This window comes from Heterodontus francisci, chromosome 5 (assembly GCF_036365525.1).
Source record: "Heterodontus francisci isolate sHetFra1 chromosome 5, sHetFra1.hap1, whole genome shotgun sequence".
NCBI classification, from domain to species: domain Eukaryota; kingdom Metazoa; phylum Chordata; class Chondrichthyes; order Heterodontiformes; family Heterodontidae; genus Heterodontus; species Heterodontus francisci.
In genome coordinates, this window is record NC_090375.1 from 145,347,424 (window position 1) to 145,366,297 (window position 18,874).

The following is an 18,874-nucleotide window of genomic DNA, read 5'->3' on the forward strand; positions in this document are numbered from 1 at the left end:
TCTCCAATGCAGCACAGGAAGCCTTGATGTGGGAGTGGTGAGATCCAAGAGCCACGAGGTCCTCCAGAGAAACTTTGTGAAGAAGTGGGAGCAGAGAACCGTCGCTGTAAATGCCAACAGCCTAACCCCGAGGACTTGAATGCAGGTTTAAATGACCTTACCTGAATAGTCAAGGTCAGTGAATGCCATATCCTACACAAGTGAACTGCTATCCTCACGTGCTGCTCCATTCACCACCCCCATTCATCCCCTACCTACCAAAAATCTCGATCAATCATGACTCAAGCCTAACATTCATAGCTTCACCTCAGCCTCACACACTTAACACTAGTGTAAACCTCACACCCACATCTCTGAGCTTGCACATAGTGCCAGCTATTCAACAATGACAGGCACATCACCCAAACGCATTGCACCATACTCATTGACACAATTCCCTCTCTCTTGCAAAACAGGATGGCCATAACCAGAGGCAGTAACACCTCAGAAATGGGGGGCAGGCACAGCCACATGTCCTCACCCCCATGCAGAGACAGTGTTGGCCATCATTGGAGCAGCCATGACTGAGGCCATGGCCAGCAACAGGGCTGAAACTATGGAAGATAACGGCTTGTTCCTACCTAATCCACCTTCTCACATCTCACTTCTCCCTCATCCCAAAATCTCTTCTGATTTACAAGCTGCAGATGGTATAACCATGCATCTGTTGCTTTCTCTCATTCCCCCAGATAACCTCAACTCTACCCTTGTGCCTTTCGCCTTTCGAAGACCCAAGAACTGAAACCTGGTAAAGCACTGGTATGGGAGTGTGTAGTGCAAGGGCACTGATGATGAAGAAACACTGTCACTCGATCTCATACTCGCAACTACCAGCTTAGATACTGGCACTATGTGAACTTCAGAGAGTAGCACAGAGGCAGGATCTACATGTGGTGAGCCACTGGGCATGAGTGGCCTCCAACCAGGGCAAGGGGAAAGGGTAACACAGGTGCCAGCTCCCCAGAGGATGAGATCGCACACAAGTTCTACTGCTGAGGACTCAGATAATGACTTCAATGGGGTGGCATACAGAAAGAGGCTGATGGGTATGCAAACAGAAATGCTTGGTGCATTGGCAGACCTGCCAGAAAGCCTGCTGTCACTGTCAACATAAGAACATATATAAGAACATAAGAAATAGGAGCAGGAGTGGACCATATGGCCCCTCGATCCTGCTCCACCATTCAATACGATCATAGCTGATCTTCTGCCTCAACTCCATTTTCCTGCCCAGTTCCCATATCCCTTGATTCCCTCAAGAAGCATAGAGGAGTCCAGCACCAACTTAGCACAGGGCTTTGTGCAGAGCTTGGACCCCATCCTTTCAAGATTGATGTGGAGGTCAACTCCATGACAGCATTTGCAGACTTGAGCACGTTGTAATGTCTGATGGCCAATATCTCAGCTTCCATTGCAACACAAGCAGAAGCCACCCAACATATGACTGGCCTGACCAGAACACTTAAAGTCAAAACCAAAGCCTTTTCCATGTGCAACACCACTCCCTGCAGACTTCATCAATTTCAAACAACTCTGCAAATCACAAAGCACCTCTACAAACTCAGACTGTACCAGTAGAAATTAATCAGTAACTAATCGGAGAGTGGTTGACGCTCCCTTTTAATAGAACCGGTGGGGTTGGTAGGAGTTGAGGGGTGTGGTCTTTCTTGTTGCTGAATGCATGCTCAGCTGTGTGTGTTTAAAAGAGGATATTAGCTAGAGCGGTAAGGTCGAAAGTGGCTGTGCTGATGTGGGATCAGCATTACACACTGATTGATGTCACAATCTGCCTATTCTGTATACTTCCGGCATACGGTCCTCATGCCCATGCTTCTGACCTCCCCTAAAAGGCTTCCGGTGTGTGATACAATGGAAGTTTGGACGTATGGTGCGCTCCACACCATGTTGGGACCAAAACAGCACCCGTAGCGCCAAAACTACAGGGGCTACAGAGCCAAATTTTGCAGCAAGTGTATTAACTTACAGTACCACTCAACATCCACTCTCTCTTTACTGTTATATAATTTACATATTCTGTTGTATATCTCAGATGTAGCAATGTTCAATTTTAATAATACACACATAGAAAACAAATGGCACATTGCTGAAACAAACTCACCAATACATGGATTTCTGGCAAGTTAGGCTTTCATCATCCAGTCACTGTGCAATGAGGACGTGTGCAAGCATGAAACTAATCTTATGTACAATAAAGCTATATTGCAGTGGGTATGTTTATTGATTAGGAAGCAAAGCACTATGTAGTGTATTGTATTGAACTGGCTGAGCTAGTGTATTGTGATAGCTAACCATTTGTACACAGCCTCTCTGCTGCTCTCTCTGTTGGGGAAGTGTAAATAAAAAGCTCCACAATGGCTGCCTACTCATGTTAGATTTACTAAGTGAATACACAACACACTGGACCTCATCATAGCTGAGGTGAAAATAGGCCACTCTGATTGACTTAGAAGGGAGGAAAGTGTCTGTTTCCATATCTATCATATGCTCATTTGAGAACTTTCAAGCTCCTGAACTAGCTTTTGATCTACCATGACCTCGACCTGGTGTATTGCTGCGACCTGGAGCTTTACCGTGACCTGGAGTATCACTGTTTTCTCTACTCCTGCATGCCATCTGCATATGACCAACTTTCCCACTGGCATAGCACTTTGAGAATACATCCATAAAACACACAATTTTGAATAGTTCCATTCTTATTGAAAATGCATTGCACACATCTCTCCTGCAGTCTCAGTGTCCCTGTTCAAAGACCATTGCTTCCCTTCACCACTTCTTCCCTCTTTTGCAGTTTTTCTATCAAAGAATGGAAGCTCACATGTCTCACATGGGATCATGGCATAACATCTCCAATGTATTTAAAAATTAACAATATACACAAGCACAAATGAAAGTGAATCAAGTGAGCTACTCAGTGCAATGAACAGCACGGTGGCCTTTGCTCTCGGCCACTTCTATGCAGTGCTCCCTTTGTGGTCTCGGATGAGGTGAGGCAGCCTGCTCGCGTGTGTCTGTTTGTGGCTGAGATGGCCATGGCGCCATCCTTGTCATGGAGGTTCCAGTGGGGGCAACTCCAGACGCTGCTGCACTGGCATCAATGCAGGGGCCGCCTCCGTCACAGGGTCCTGCTGCATAGATGGTCCCTCAGTCAGAGGGGCGAAGGAGGCCAATGATGATGATGGTGCCCCATGAGGATTGACACCCTCACCCTCATCAGTGACTCAGTCCTTTGATGGTGCTCTAGATTGCTAGATGGGAACCATCAGACGGGGTACAACTGGCATCCACCCTATGCATCTCTGCACCATTAGCACTACTGACTGTAGCATGCAATGAACAACATGACAGCCTTTGCTCTGTGTCAGTGTGCTGTTCCTACATCCACTCAGGGTGCTGCTGCATATGACTCTCCATGAGATTGGCCACTCCCTCAATGGAGGAGCTCATACGTTCAAAATCCTGAGCCATGATGTGCACATGAGCTGAATGGACTCCTCCATTCTCATCCCATAACTCTGCACTGCTCCAGGGAACTCCGACATGTGGGCACACCTCTCACACTGCTGGTCAAAGTCAAGCTGCCTCGCTTGTGACTTGCGAGGCTGTGCATCTGCACCCAGCTGAGCAAGGCTGAGTCTGTCCTCCATCCTCTGAGGGGACTGCTTGCAGCTGCCTCTGCCTCTCTCACCTCCTCCTGCTCACTCGTGACGTGCTCTTCACACATTGTCACTCTTTCTAATAGTACTTGAGGACCCACTAATGTGATTATATCTGAACTTGTATGATGTGACAGTGCTGGCTCTGTGGCTGCTGTCTCCTCTGAGGACACTGGTGATGTCACTGGGGCGCTGGCCCTGTGGGAGACATAAGAAGGAGATCATGAGAACTTGCCTCTGATGGCAGATGCCTCTGCAGAGCTGAGGCTTCCCAATGCAGCTGTAGTATTGGCATGCTGTTGCATGGGGAGGAGTGCATGCCATCGCCTTCATCTACAGAATTCAATATCTTTTCATCCTCTCCTCCAGGTATTCCCATCTCTCCATCACCCACTTCCTCATGCAATGTCACTCTCGCTATGTCGAGGTGCGCTTCCTTCATTCTAGTAAGGATGGTGAGCTGGGACACTCCTCCATCTGTGCGAGCCCCTTCCCTGGCATGTGTATCCTCTACTCCTGCAAGGACAAAAGAGAGATAAGACAATTCTGGCCTCTCTCACCAATTCCAGCGGCTCATTTAAATGAGATGCTGCATTCATCAGTGCTCCAGCTCCTCAGCAGCACTAGGGAGTTGAGCCTTGTTCATGGGTCTGTAACTATCCTGGGCACACACTTCTCCCATGTTCAGGAGCACCAGGCAGTCTCAGGCTGCTCAGCCGGTGTGTCTGCTGGTGGCTGCAGACCTGGAGGCTGGTCATCTCGGTGTCGCACTGCATTCACCTGGCCAGAATGGAGAAGGCTGTTGAACATTTTACGGCACTGCACCCAGGCCCACCTCACAACGCTGCAGCTACTCACTTGATGTTCCGCCTCCAGCCAAGTTTGTTTGGTCTGGCTGGGTGGCCTTCTCCTGCCACTCTCTGGGAACAAGATACCTTGATTACCTCTCATCACCTCCAGCATCACCTCAAGGGCGGCATCACTGAACCTTGGGGCTGCCCTGCCACGGGTGTCTGGTCTCTGCTTTTCCTGCTCCTTGTTTCTCCCTGCGATAGCATTTCAATATGGCAGCCACAGTAATGGTTGCCTTCATCCCTTTAAATCAGGCCCGCACTTTCAGTCTCCCACCTCCTTTCCGTGCCTGCTGCCTCTAATTGGTTGCCAAAGCTGCTCTCCAGCCAATTAGGACTAACCTCCAGGAACATCGGATCCCATGACTGCTTCCCCCTCAGAACAGGGTCAGCACCTGCCAATGGTGCTGACGTCGGGGTGCTGACCCCTAAAGGAATCCAGCCACTGGACTCTTTTGGAAGTGTCAGGATAAAGGTTGAATTTTATTGGATTTAGTAACCAATGTCACTAAACAGATATTGACGGCTGCTTCATAATTAAATTATCTGTTTATTTGGGTTGGACTCTGAAAACTCATTAATGCTCCCATCACCCACATTGAAAAAAATTGAAAACAGTATTTGTTAACTAAAAAGCCAGTCATTTCATTGTTTATATTTGATTATTTCATTATAATTTGCACTTTTAGACTTTTATATTATCGAACGAAAGTCCCAATTCCTGAAGTCAGAACAGTACATAAGAGTGGATGGGCACTCATGCCAATATCAATGTAACTTGATTGCTTGCTGCAGGAAATTAGAGTTGGGCAAAGGTGAACCAGCCAAAGAAATTGAAAAAAAAATACCAAGCTATTTATTCAAAATAAACTCAAGCCTTCTACAATGTGGCAACCTTTAATGCATTATCATTGTTGGATGCCAGGAAGGCTCAAGTGTCCCAAATGCCCAGCATTCTTAAGGGCGTAAATGCAGGAATTATGTCATACAGTGTTATTTCCACATTTGCATGTGCCTGACTAATTTTGGTAGGTAAAAGAGGAGTGGAGACCTCGTGTAATCAAATACAGCCCTTGCTAGTTCCTGTTCATCCCGAATGCAATGCTTTAATAATAGAAAGGCCACGGGAATTCAATCCCATTATTATGAGCTATCTGCCCTCCCTCTGTTGCGCCATTGCCTTCACCATAACTGCCTTAAATCTCTCTTTCCTCTTCAGATTTCATCCCACCAACCAGTACTGTGTGCCCATTACTTGCCACCAACAAATTCTCTGAAAACTCTAACTGCCCAAATGAAACTTTTCAACATTTCTTGTCACTCAACCTTTACTACCCATTCACCATGACAGCCTTTTATCCATTCACTATCACTAACCTCTCCACAGCCCAACAGCTTCATCCTCTTTCCTCCCCTAGTGATTCATAGCTCCCGCCACTCTAACCTAACTCCTCAACATACGGGCACTAAATTTTCACATATCCAACTTAGCATCCACATTTGAATCAGCAGAGAAACTGATACCCAAACATAAAATTCTCGAAATGCTTTTATTGTACAATTTTTATTCAACTAGCTTCAATCATTCAACCTCAGGGAGGCAATGGTGTAGTGGTAATGTCACTAGACTAGTAATCCAGAGCCCAGGCTGGTGGAATTTAACATCATTTAACTAATAATTAAATTAATCAAAAAAATCTGGAATTGAAAGCTAGTCTCAGTAATGGTGCAATGAAACTATCATTGATTGTTGTAAAAACTCATCTGGTTCACTAATGTCCTTTAAGAAAGGAAATCTGCTGTCCTTACCTAGTCTGGCCTATATGTGACTCCAGACCCACATCAATGTGGTTGACTCTTAACTGGCCTCTGAAATGGCCTAGCAAGTCACTCAGTTGTCAAGGGTAATTAGGGATAGGTAACAAATGCTGGCCTTGCAAGCAATGCCCACATCCCATGTAAGAATAAAAAAAAGTTCAATACTTTACAGAAAAATATTCCAAGATGTTTAGATACATGCATTACATATATAATTGCACTTTACAAACAATGTTATATATTTTACATTAATTTATTTTAACTTATTTTCATCTTTGCAATCCACTGTAAGCATATAAAAACATTCTAATATTCAATTTTGTCCCAATTTTCAATTGCTAATATTCTTTTTTCTATAACCTCTATATAGTTTTGCAATGATACAGTCTCTATTATACCATCCGGTCCTTCATTTGCAAGCAAACAGCTTCCTGTGAGTCACAGGAAATCTATAAGTATCTATAATAAATAAAATGTTAAATATGTAAGCAATTATTGTAATATCTGATGAATTGCCCCACGTTTAATCATGTGTTTTGCATGCTGTAGTATAACATTAGTATAAATTGGGGCATTTCTTGTGGTTTTGTATATGCTATAATATAATATTGGATTTCTTATAGGAAAACATATATTTGTAGGTGCCAGGCAAGCCCCTACATCTGCCAAGAATGAGGAATATTGATTTTGCCACATGAACACTGATTTTAAACTGTTGTTGGTGAAGAAAGAACTTGCTTTAAAAAACAATTGGAGATTCTGACTGGAAAGATATTTGCATAGAAACAGACAGTACTTAGAACGGACAAAGGGGCCACTCCCTGCTCCAATTTAATCCACAATGGACTTTTGATTACCAGACATTGAAACATTCCAGGTTAACTAAAAAGATGGCCGAATACACAAGCAGACATGGTCACACCAGTTTAGTCACATGACTAACTGACTATTGCAGTTTTTTGAATTTGACCTGCCCACAGTTTTAAAAACTCAGAAAGCTGTTTGCTCCTGGACTGGAAAAGACCTCTCTACTGTCTGCTCTCATCTCACTCTCACCAGCTTTGGAAACCACTGAAGACATATGAACCCCAAGAGAGAAAAGTCTCCTACAGTGAACAAGATTTAAGAAGAATACTGGGTCTCAACGAAACTCAAGACTACCTACAATCAAGGACCCTACAGCAAGCTCGAAGCACAGTAGCAAGAAACTCTTCAGAGATTGCGTCAAATCGCTCCATTTTATTTTTTTCTCTTTTCTGTCTCTATTTCATGTGTGTATCACATGTGCATGCTAGCGTGGGTGTGGCGTGTATCTGTAGGCGTTAACCAACTTAGAGTTGAAGTAGGTTTTAATAAATTTTCACTTTTCTTCTTTAAACCTAAGAAAATCTGATTGTGCTCATTTCTTGGCCTTATAATGGAAAGAGGTGAACAAGGATTCACCAAAGGGGGAGCTCAAAACACAGTGTGTTTAAAATTAAACGCTGTTACAATAGGGTGAAGACAGTAAAAGACCCCTAGACACTTTTCTCACCTGGTCATAATGGTAGGTGTTGTGTCAAGTCACTTTTACATAAATTGAATGCATTTTATAAGTATCGCAGTAAGGTATGAAAATAGTAGATTTTGACCTTGTGTGATGGTGTAAAACAGCTAAAAACGAAATGGCAGTCCACTTTACATCTCTCCTGATTCTCACTGACTTCAACAGAAATGAAAAGCAGGTGTGATGTAAAATGGGCTGTCATTACGTTATCATCCATTTTATACTAACGCTCAAGGACAAATCTACCCCAGAAGTAGATGTAATTATAAATTCTGAGTACTGCTGCATTTCCTTTTTTTGCAGGTTAGAAAAATCTAGAGGAATGGAAGTTGAGTGGGTGAAGAGATTTTTGTTTTTGCTCATAGTTCTACAAGTACAGATTCTGTCCCTCACTACAACCCATCGTCCTGCCTCAGACAGCTGTGCAACTCACATAATCTTGCCAGGTCCAAAAGGTACTGAGAATATATTTCAGACAAACAATACTTAATGCATCATAAAAACATTATTGTTGTTATAGTAATGCATTTATTGAACTGATTTCTCTGTGTCACCCTATTAACCTCCCAGCTACCTCCCGAACTTACCCTCAGCAACTGGATCAAGAGGCATTGGTAGAAGCCTGGAATCAGAGTAACTACTCACCTTCTCATTCAGTTTTAATATATGGCATGAGGGGACCTAAAGGGAGAGAAGAGAGATATGTTAAAAATAGAAGACGAAAATAATTACTAGAATCATAGAATAGTTACAGTATGGAAACAGGTCATTCAACCTATTATGTCAATTCCAGTTCCTGTAAGAGCAATTCAGCTAGTCCCACTCCCCTGGCCTTTCCCTGCATTTTTTTTTCTCTTCAGATGCTTATCCAATTCCTTTTTGAAAGCCACGATTGAACCTGCCTCCATCACACTCTCAGGCAGTGCATTCCAGATCCTAACCACTCACTGCATAAAAAAGTTTCTTCTCATGTCATTGTTGCTTCTTTTGCCAATCATCTTAAAGCCGTATCCTCTTGTTCTCCACCCTTCCACCAATGGGAACAGTTTCTCCCTATCCACTCTGTCCAGACTTCTCATGATTTTGAACACCTCTATCAAATCTCCTCTCAACCTTCTCTCTTCTCCAAGGAGACCAATCCCAGCGTCTCCAATCTATCCTCATAACTGAAGTCTTATAAATCTTTTCTGCACCCTTCCCAAAGACTTCACATCCTTCCTAAAATGCAATGCCCAGAATTGAACACAATACTCCAGTTGAAGCCAAACCAGTGTTTTATAAAGGTTCATCATAACTTCCTTGCTTTTGTATTCTATGCCTCCATTTATAATTCCCAAAATCCTGTATACCTTCTTAACCACTCTATCCGCAGGTTTCTCTGTTCCTGTACCATCTTTAGAATTCTACAATTTATTTTGTATTGCCTCTTCTTGTACTAGATATTATATTTGCAGCATATACCATGCACTCCTTATTTGGGCATCAACATTCTCTGACAATCAGAATTTGCTGTATAAGTGCTAATGTTGAAGAAATCAATATTTTACCACCTACATTGGAATGAATTCTCTGTAATCTCTATATAATGAGGGGATTTGCAAACTGAGCACGTGCTGTATCTGTTTGTTCATATTTCCATTTAAGGTAGTTTGCAATTAACATCAACAGAGGTGGGAGAGTTTGGATATCACAAGCCTGTCCATTACAATAATTGGAGTGATTACTTTCAAGGTGTATCAGCTGTCTTTCTACGTATGTGCACAATATGGTGGCCGAGCCTGAAGACCATCCTGTCCCTCCACTGGAGCCACCTATGCGCACCGCAATTGCAGCTGCGCAGGTGCCTAGCCAGAATCTAGAGTCTGAACCATGTTTTTGGCTGTAAAATGTCAGGAACTTGGTGGGAGAGGTGGAGAACATCAGAAACTTGTGGAAAGAAGGTCAGGAACTGTTGTGGGGAGGGAGCATGAACTTGGGGGACAAGGTCAAGAACTTAGGAAGGAGGGAGAACGTCAGGAACTTGGGGAGGTCAGGAATTCGGGGAGAAGGTCAGGAACTCGGAAGGAGAGGGTCAGGAACTCAGGGGAGAAGGTCAGGAACTCAGAAGGAGAGGGTCAGGAACTCAGGGGAGAAGGTCAGGAACACGGGGGTGGGAAGGTCAGGAAATCAGGGGAGAGGGTCAGGAATTTGGGGAGAGAAGGTCAGGAAGTCGGGGGAGAAGGTCAAGAACTCAGAGGGGAGAAGGTCAGGAACTCCGGGGAGAAGGTCAGGAATTTGGGGAGAGGGTCAGGAACTCTGAGGGAGAGGGTCAGGAATTTGGGGAGAGAAGGTCAGGGGAGAGGGTCAGGAAGTTGGGGGGAGAAGGTTGGGAAGTCAAGAGAGTAGGTCAGGAAGTAGGGGGAAAAGGTCAGGAAGTCTGGAGAGAAGGTCAAGAATTCGGGGAGAGAAAGTCAGGAAGTCAAGGCAGAAGGTCAGGAAGTCGGGGGAGAAGGTTAGGAAGTCAGGAGAAAAGGTCAGGAACTCAGGGGAGAAGGTTAGGAACTTGGGGGGAGAAGGTTAGAATTTGGGGAAAGGTCAGGAAGTCAGGGGAGAAGGTCAGGAAGTCGGGGGGGAGAAGTTTGGGAAGTCGGGAGAGGTCGGGAAGTCAGGGGAGAAGGTCAGGAAGTCGAGGGGGAGGTCAGGAACTCGGCGGGGGAGAAGGTCAGGAATTTGGGGAGAGAAGGTCAGGAAGTTGGAGGAGAAAGTCAGGAAGTCGGGGGAGAAGGTCAGGAACTCGGGGGAGAAGGTCAGGAACTCAGAGGGGAGAAGGTCGGCAACACATGGGGGGTGTGGGTGGGGAAGGTCAGGAACTTGGGGAAGAAGTAGAAAGAATGAAGAAGGACAACATAAACTAAATGGCATAATTTTTAAAAGCTTGCCAGAACAGAGAGAGCTGGATGTATGTAAACAAGTCTCTGAAGGTGGCAGGCCAAGTACAGAGGGCTATAAAGGGATTACAGGATCCTTGGATTTACTAATAGAAGCATAGAGCACGAAAGCAAGGAAATTATGCTCAATCTTTATAATCACTATATATGCTTCAGTTGAGGTAACGTGGTCAATTCTGGGCGCCACACTTTAGGAAGGATGTCAAGGCCTTAGAAAGGGCGCGGAGGAAATTTAGTTGTATAGTACCAAAGATGAAAGACTTCAGTTACACAGAGAAACCAGAGAAACTGGGGTTGTTCTCCTTAAAAATTGGAATGTGTTCTGTTCTCCTACCAATGTGAATTACATTGGGATGGTGTGCTATTTATCATGCTGGACTATTCCAACGTTTTCCTGGTCACCCTCCCATCTTCCAGCCTCAATAAAATTGAGATCATCCAAAACTCTGCTGCTCGTGTCGTAACTTGCAGCATGTCCCATTCACCCACCACCCCTATGCTCATCGACCTGCATTGGTTCCTCGTCGAGCAACACTTCAATTTTTTAAAGAAGGGTCTCTGACCTGAAACGTTGACTCTGCTTCTCTCTGCACAGTTGCTGCCAGACCTGCTGAGTATTTTCAGCATTTCTTGTTTTTGTTTCAGATTTCTAGCATCTGCAGTATTTTGCTTTTAACTCAACTTTAAAGTTCACTTCCTTATGTTGAAATCCCTTCATCTCTCACCTCTTCCTATCTGAACTCGGCAGTATGAATGCTGCGTGTTCTTTGAAATCCATAGTGAGAGCCTCATGCACTCTCTAAAATCAATAGTTTGAGCAGTGTGCCTTCTCTGAACTTGATAGTGTGAGGACCAGGTTCTCTGAACTTGGTAGACTCGGTGCTACACGTTCTCTGAATTTAGTGGTGTGAGTATTGTGAATTCTCTGTACTTGGTAATGCATGCTCTGAACTCAGTGGTGTGAGTGCTGTATAGTTTCCTAACTGGGGAGTGTCAGCCCTGTCTGTTCTGCAGCAGTGTTAGCACTGTGAACTTTGGAGCCTGTCTAAATGGCTGGATAAAAGACACATTGCAGATGTTTTGAATTACTCTACACCACCAATCCACTTGTGGTGCAAATGAACACAGCCTACAAAAATCCAGCTTCCACTGTACTGCATTGTTATTCCATGAGGCTTTGCTGACACATTTGACAACTCACTGGGGTAATTTTAAGCTTGGACAAAGGTCTAAATGGTGTGATATTGGCTTGGCCTCCCATTAAACACCCATCCTGATTTTTGCTTCCATTGAAGTCAATAAGGCAATATGTCAAATGGGATAGATTCAGAACAGATCTAGCAGCTCAAAACTGGCCATCCATGAAGCGCTGTGGGCCATCAGCAGCAAAGAATTGTATTCAACCACAATTTCAGGAATGAGAAATTTCCCATTGGCTTCTTCTTTCCAGACCAGTCGGACTTTAAAAACATTCACAGACATCAGTTTCACAGCTGACAGGTGCTGGGAGCAGGAACAGCAGCTTCCAAACTCAGGACCAGTTCGGAGTTTTCCAGTGGGTTCCGATCTTGTTAAAAAGCCCACCACAAACCACAAACTTGTCCTGAGTTCTGAAGTCGCTGTTCCTGCTCTGAGCATCTGTCAGCTGTGAAACTGTCCACTGTGAATTTTTTTTTTAAACTGAGCAATCACAAAGCAGCTCTGGGAAGAGTTCCTACTCTCTGCAACTGTCACAGAGAGAGAGAGGGAAGACAGAGAGGGGGGAGAGAGAGGGGAAAGAGAGAGAAGAGGGAGAGAGAGGGGGAGAGGGATGGATACAGAGAGAAGGGTGAGAGATCGAGAGGGGGAGAGAGGGGGGAGAGAGATGGGGAGAGAGTGAGAGAGAGGGGGAGGGGGATAGAGGGAGGGGGGGAAGAGAGGGGGAGAGAGGGAGGGGGAGATGGATGGACACACAGGGAGGAGAGGGGGGAGAGAGAGAGATGGGAGAAAGATGGACATAAAGGGGAGAGTGACTGACACAGAGGGGGAGAGAGAGACAGCAAGAGGGGAGAGAGAGATGAAGATCACACATGACAGATGGACATCAATCCAGATTCTCCACATCACCACATCAAGTGTGTGGGCAGCCATTGGCTACTTGTGCAAGCAAAAACAATGCCAGGTACTCACTAAATAGGGAGAAATGTGTTTTAAATCAGACTGTATTTTGATGGCATTAGGTTGGCTGTACACTTTATATACAAATTAATTGCCCCCATGTCCATGACTGAGTCAATAATTTTGTCAAATGTCCATGGTGCAACATGTTGTTGCCTATCCCTGGCCAGGAGCAGCACCAGGCATACCTAAAAATGAGGTGTTATCCTGGTGAAGCTACAACACAGGAGTATTTGCGTGCCAAACAATGGAAACAGCATGCATTAGACAGAGCTAAGCGATCCCACAACCAACAGATCAGATCTAAGCTCTGCAGTCCTGCAACATCCAGTCATGAATGGTGGTGGAAAGTTAAACAACTAACAAGAGGAGACTCCACAAATATGCCCATCCTCAATGATGGGGGAGCCCAGTACATTAGTGCCAAAGACAAGGCTGAAGCATTTGCAACAATCTTCAGCCAGAAGTGCCAAGTTGATGATCCATCTCGGCCCACTCCTGAGGTCCCCAGCATCACAGATGCCAGTCTTCAGCCAATTCAATTCACTCCATGTGATATCAAAGAACGGCTGAAGGCACTGGACACTGCAAAGGCTATGGGCCCTGACAATAGTACTGAATGCTTGTGCTTCAGAACTAGTCACGCCTCTAGCCAAGCTGTTCCAGTACAGCTACAACATTGGCATCTACTCAACAATGTGGAAAATTTCCCAGGTATGTCTGGCAACAGAAAGCAGGACAAATCCAATCTGGCCAAATACTGCCCCATCAACCTGGTCTCGATCATCAGCAAAGTGCTGTAAGGTATCGTTGTGAGTGCTAGTAAGTGACAATTACACAGTAATAACCTTCTCACTGATGTTCAGTTTGCGTTCTGCCAGGGCTACTCAGCTCCTGATCTCATTCAGCCTTGGTCCAAACATAGACAAAAGAGCTAAAATCAAGAGGTGAGGTGAGAGTTTTTGCCCCTGACATCAAGGCAGCATTTGAAGAGTATGGCATCAAGGAGCCCTGGCAAAATTGACGTCAATGGGAATCAGGGGGGAAACTCTCTGCTGGTTGGAGTCATACCGAGCACAAAGGAAGATGTTTGTAGTTGTTGGAGGTCAATTATCGCAGTCCCAGGACTTTGCTGCAGGAGTTCCTCAGGGTAGTGTCCTAGGCCCAACCATCTTCAGCTGCTTTATCAATGACCTTTCCTCCATCATAAGGTCAGAAGTGGGGATGTTTGCTGATGATTGCACAATGTTCAGTACTATTTCCAACTCCTCAGATACTGAAGCAATCCGTGTCCATATGCAGCGAGACCTGGACAACATCCAAACTTGGGTTGATAAGTGGCAAGTAACATTCATGCCACACAAGTGCCAGGTAATGACCATCTGCACAGAAAGGATCTAACCATCTCTCCTTGACACTCTGTCATTGTTTTATGCAATTGAGTGGCTTGCTAGGCCATTTCAGAGGGCAGTTAAGAGTCAACCACATTGCTGTGGGTTTGGAGTCTCATGTAGGCCAGACCAGGTAACAACAGTGGATTTTCTTCTCTTTAAGGGCATTAGTGAACCAGATGGGTTTTTACAACAATCCACTTGTTTCATGGTCATCACTATGGAAACCAATTTTTAATTTCCAGATTTAATAATCGAATTTAAATTCCACTAGCTGCCTTGGTGGGATTTGAACTCATGTCCCCAGAGCATTAGCCAGGGCTTCTTTAATTACTAGTTCAATAACATTACCACTATGCCACCATCCCCAGTGATATGGATCCCTTTTCTGCTTCATCTTACTGTCTGTCTCATTCGTCAATCAGGGCGCTCTGGCTTTGGTTGCCCTAACTTTCCCCCTCTTGGGAATGTACCTCAACTGTACTTCAAATATCTCCTCTTTCAAGGCAGCCCATTGTTCAGTTGCAGTTTTGCCTGCCAATCTTTCATTCCAATTTAACCAGGACAGGTCTGCTCTCACCCCACTGAAATTGGCTCTCCTCCAATTAATTATTTTCACTGTAGATTTCTCCTTGACTTTTTCCATAGCTAATCAAATCTTATACTATGATGTTCCCTAAATGTTGCCTGACTGACACTTGATCCATTTGTAAGATTTAGATTCGGGAGTCACAGATACCCAAAGAAGGGGGATGAAAATCACAAGTAATTTTAAAGTAGTTTATTAAGAAGCAACAGTTTAAACATAATGAATATTAAGAAGTGGCAGTTTAAATATGATGATGCATAAACTAAATAGACAGAAGAAGTATATGACCCGTGAAAGATGATTTTGCAGCTGATCTCTGCAGCTGGAAAGGCAGTCTTCTCTCTCTTTTTTTCTTTCTTGTGCTCTCTTCCTCTGTCCTTTTGCCTCCTCCAGTTAGCCAAGGTGTCAGGAAGCGCTCTATCTTCTGCCGGGCAGGAGCTGTTCTCTCTTTTCATCTCAGCATCCATTGATACACCATATTTCTGGGGGCTGGTACTTCACCCTATCTCAATCTCTTGTTTGAACCCTTCTGACCAATGAGTACAGGACAGTTATCTGAGGTATCCATCACTTCAGTTGGAGGCCATCTTTCAGTTTACTTCATACTAGAGGCCAAATTAGACACTTACACAGGTAAGAGAGTACACAAGGTGCTAGAAGACTCTCTTTTATCAGCGTAGGAATATCTATGGTGTCTAGCGGCTTCTATATGACCCCCTTGGGAACGTCATGCATTTCCCCCCTCTATCTTGTTTACACCAGTGATGACCCTGGTGTCTGTCCCTTTTGAGAAAGGAAAACAGTTCTTCTGTGGGTCTATTTCATACAATGCCTGTTTCTATAATAATTCTACATTACTCTGAGAAATATTATCTCTTAAAGGGGTCCCACTTCTTATCAACCTCATTCACCAGAATTATTATTGATCTACAGACCTTTGACAGTAATGTTTCATAGCAGTTGGCTTAAAGACTAAAGCTGCAAAATTCAGCTCCACCGCGCTAGTAACTTTGGCACTACAGGTGCCAGTTTAGTAGCAAAATGACATTAGTGCCACTTCTGCCCAAGTCCAGTGTCGTCCCTGCTGAATGCCACATTGTTGAGGCCGTTAGCGCGAGCATTAGGAGCGTCCACCAGCAGCATGCAGAGTAGGCAAATTGTGACGTCAGTCCACTCCTAATGCTGATTTGACACCAGCGCTGCATTTTGGATCTCGCCACTCTAGTTAACACCCTCTCTCAAACACGCACAGCTGAACATGCATTCAGCAGCACAAGAGACCCCCACCAGTGCTAGTTAAAGGGATCATCGGCAATGTCCAGGTTAGTTGCTTATTACTTTCTACAGGCTCTGCTTGAATTTGTGGAAGTATCTGGTGGGGGAGAAATTCATTTGTGTAATGTCACTTCTAGCTATGTAGATTTACATCGAGTCCAACGCAGTGGCCACTACCTGAATGGCCCCTGTGGCATTTTTTCATTGATACCATTCATATCATTTGAACAAATTTCTCAACCTGGATGTTCAGAGGAGTTGCTTATAGTTTATGAAGATTACAGGGAGTGGTGCTGCATGTGGGGAATTCATTGGTTGCTACTGCAAGGGCTCTGGGCACACCACTTGCTACAAGTCATGGGGACCATAGTAGCAGTCTCCATTTGGGCTGCAGCAAGAGAGGGAGATGGTGCAGAGGCAGCAATTAATAAGACAAGCTGCTCATAAAGAGAGAAGAAAGGGAGAGTTCTCAGCAGCAGGTGTTATCCACCTCAGGTCTTCCGGGAGCTCTTTGTTTACATCCACTAAGTCAGGAGCAGTGTGTTTGTTGTCTGTAATTCATGAAGGAGCTGCTCACAGAACTATGCCACCTCTTGAAACTTGACCTGCAGCCTCAGAGCTGTGTGAGGATGGTGCTATCAGTGGCGGTGAAGGTGACCATGGCCTTCAACTTCTACATGTCGGGATCCTTCCTGGCTGGAACAGGCGACATAGCTAAAAAGACATAGCTAACATCCCCAGTTCACCGTCCATTGCTCTATCAGAGAAGTGACGGATGCTCTTTATGCCAGGAGAGGGGAGATCATTGTGCTCTTTCTGAATAGAGAGAAGCAGGCGGAGTGCGCATGTGGCTTTGCCAGGTTAGTGGGGTTCCCCATGGTGCAGGGTACCATCGACTGCACACACATGGCTTTGCAGGCATCTCAATTCTATGATGTACCGTAACCACAAAGATTGCCACTCACTCAATGTGCAAATGGTGTGCGACCACACTCAGCATATAATGATAGCCATGCTTCCATGTGAAACGTCATCAAGCAGACAATTGGAGTGCAGAAGCAAAGGTTCTGCTGGCTCAACCACTCTGGAGGAGCAGTTGTCCCAATTCGTGATGATGTGCTGCATTCCCCACAACTTGGCAATCATGAGGGCACAGCCCTTGTCGCCATGGATTTGGCGATGACCTCAGGAGGAAGAGGAGGAGGAGGAGGAAATGAGGAGGCAGTCAAAACATCCACGTTCCATACAGGCTATGCGTAAGCATCTAATTCAACTCCAGTTTAAGTGAATATGACCCAGATCCACATTGCCCAACAGCCCCACACCTTACCATCCATCAGTTGTGGACCATCACATCATCCTCTTGGACACATTCCTGAAATAAAAGCCACCATAAAACAAACATTCCATACCAACTTCATGCAACAAAACATCCAATAATCCATATAAAACTCAACCAATCGCCCTTGTGCATTCCCTTAGTGTCTGACTTACAGGAGCCTTTGCCTGGTCTAGTGCTCCTACATAGTGCTACTCCGGTGTCAGCAGCATGGCTGTTTTTCTTAATTCTTTCATGGGATGTGGGTATCACTGGCAAGGCCAGAATTTGTTGCTGCTGACTTTCAGCGGGGGAGACCGCAGATGGCCTTGCAGGACAACAATGAGCAGCTCCGGGCTTATAAGACCCCGCACCAACTTGGCATGGACAGCTGCAGCCTAGGCCGGCTGGCTAACAGGCAACAGCAAGACTACTGGAGGAGTTCTTTTTGATTCTTTCTTGGGATGGGAATGCTGTTGGCAAGGCCAGCATTTATTGTCCTTCCCTAACTGCCCTTGAGCAGGTGGTGGTGAGCCATCTACATACAACTGAGTGACTTGCTAGACCATTTCAGAGTGCAGTTAAGAGTCAACCACATTGGTGTGAGTCACATGTAGGCCAGACCAGGTGAGAACGGCATGAGATGGGTTTTTATGATAATCTAGTAGTTGCATGATCATTATTAATGAGACCAGCATTTTATTCCAAATTGATTAACTGAATTTTAAATTCCTCCAGCTGCTATGATGGGATTTGAACTTATAGTTCCAGAGCATTAGTCCAGGCTGCTGGATTACTATTAGTAACATTTCCACTATGCTACTGTGTGGCATTGTTGGGAGCACAAATGATGTTATCCTGAGAGAGGACACAAGATTCGCACTGCACGGAGCCACTGCCACTGCCCCGGGGAAGCACTTCAGCAATCCTAGTAATCTGCAGGAGGACAGATTGCTGGACTGCTATGAGACCCTGAAAGCATCTTTGAACACTGGTATCTGCAGTCATGATGGCAGCAATCTGAGCCTGCATGGCAACAAGATGAGATTTTATTACCTCAAACTGAGCTTCCACTGCAGCACTCAGACATTGGGTACGTGGCTTCTGCTAGTGCTGCAATGGAAGCTGAGATACCGGCCATCAGACACTGCATTATGCTTGGGCCTGCAAGTGCTCTCATGCCAGAAAGGATGAGCTCCAGGATCTGCACAAAGTTGCACCAAGTTGAAGCCAGACTCCGACAAGCTCCTATACATTGATAGCAGCTGTCTGACAGGTCTGCCAATGCA

General features: G+C 45.0%; 1 protein-coding gene across 3 annotated transcripts in view; it reads left to right on the plus strand.

The window, feature by feature from the left end:
- The window catches only part of colec10 (collectin sub-family member 10 (C-type lectin)), a 72,616-nt gene that overhangs the window by 10,141 nt on the left and 43,601 nt on the right, over window positions 1–18,874 (plus strand). For all 3 annotated transcript variants that reach the window (XM_068032192.1, XM_068032193.1, XM_068032194.1), the window contains exon 2: window positions 8,232–8,383. In XM_068032192.1, coding sequence (XP_067888293.1) covers window positions 8,251–8,383 — 133 coding nt within the window. In that variant the 5' untranslated portion in view covers window positions 8,232–8,250. The remainder of the gene's footprint in view (window positions 1–8,231; window positions 8,384–18,874) is intronic.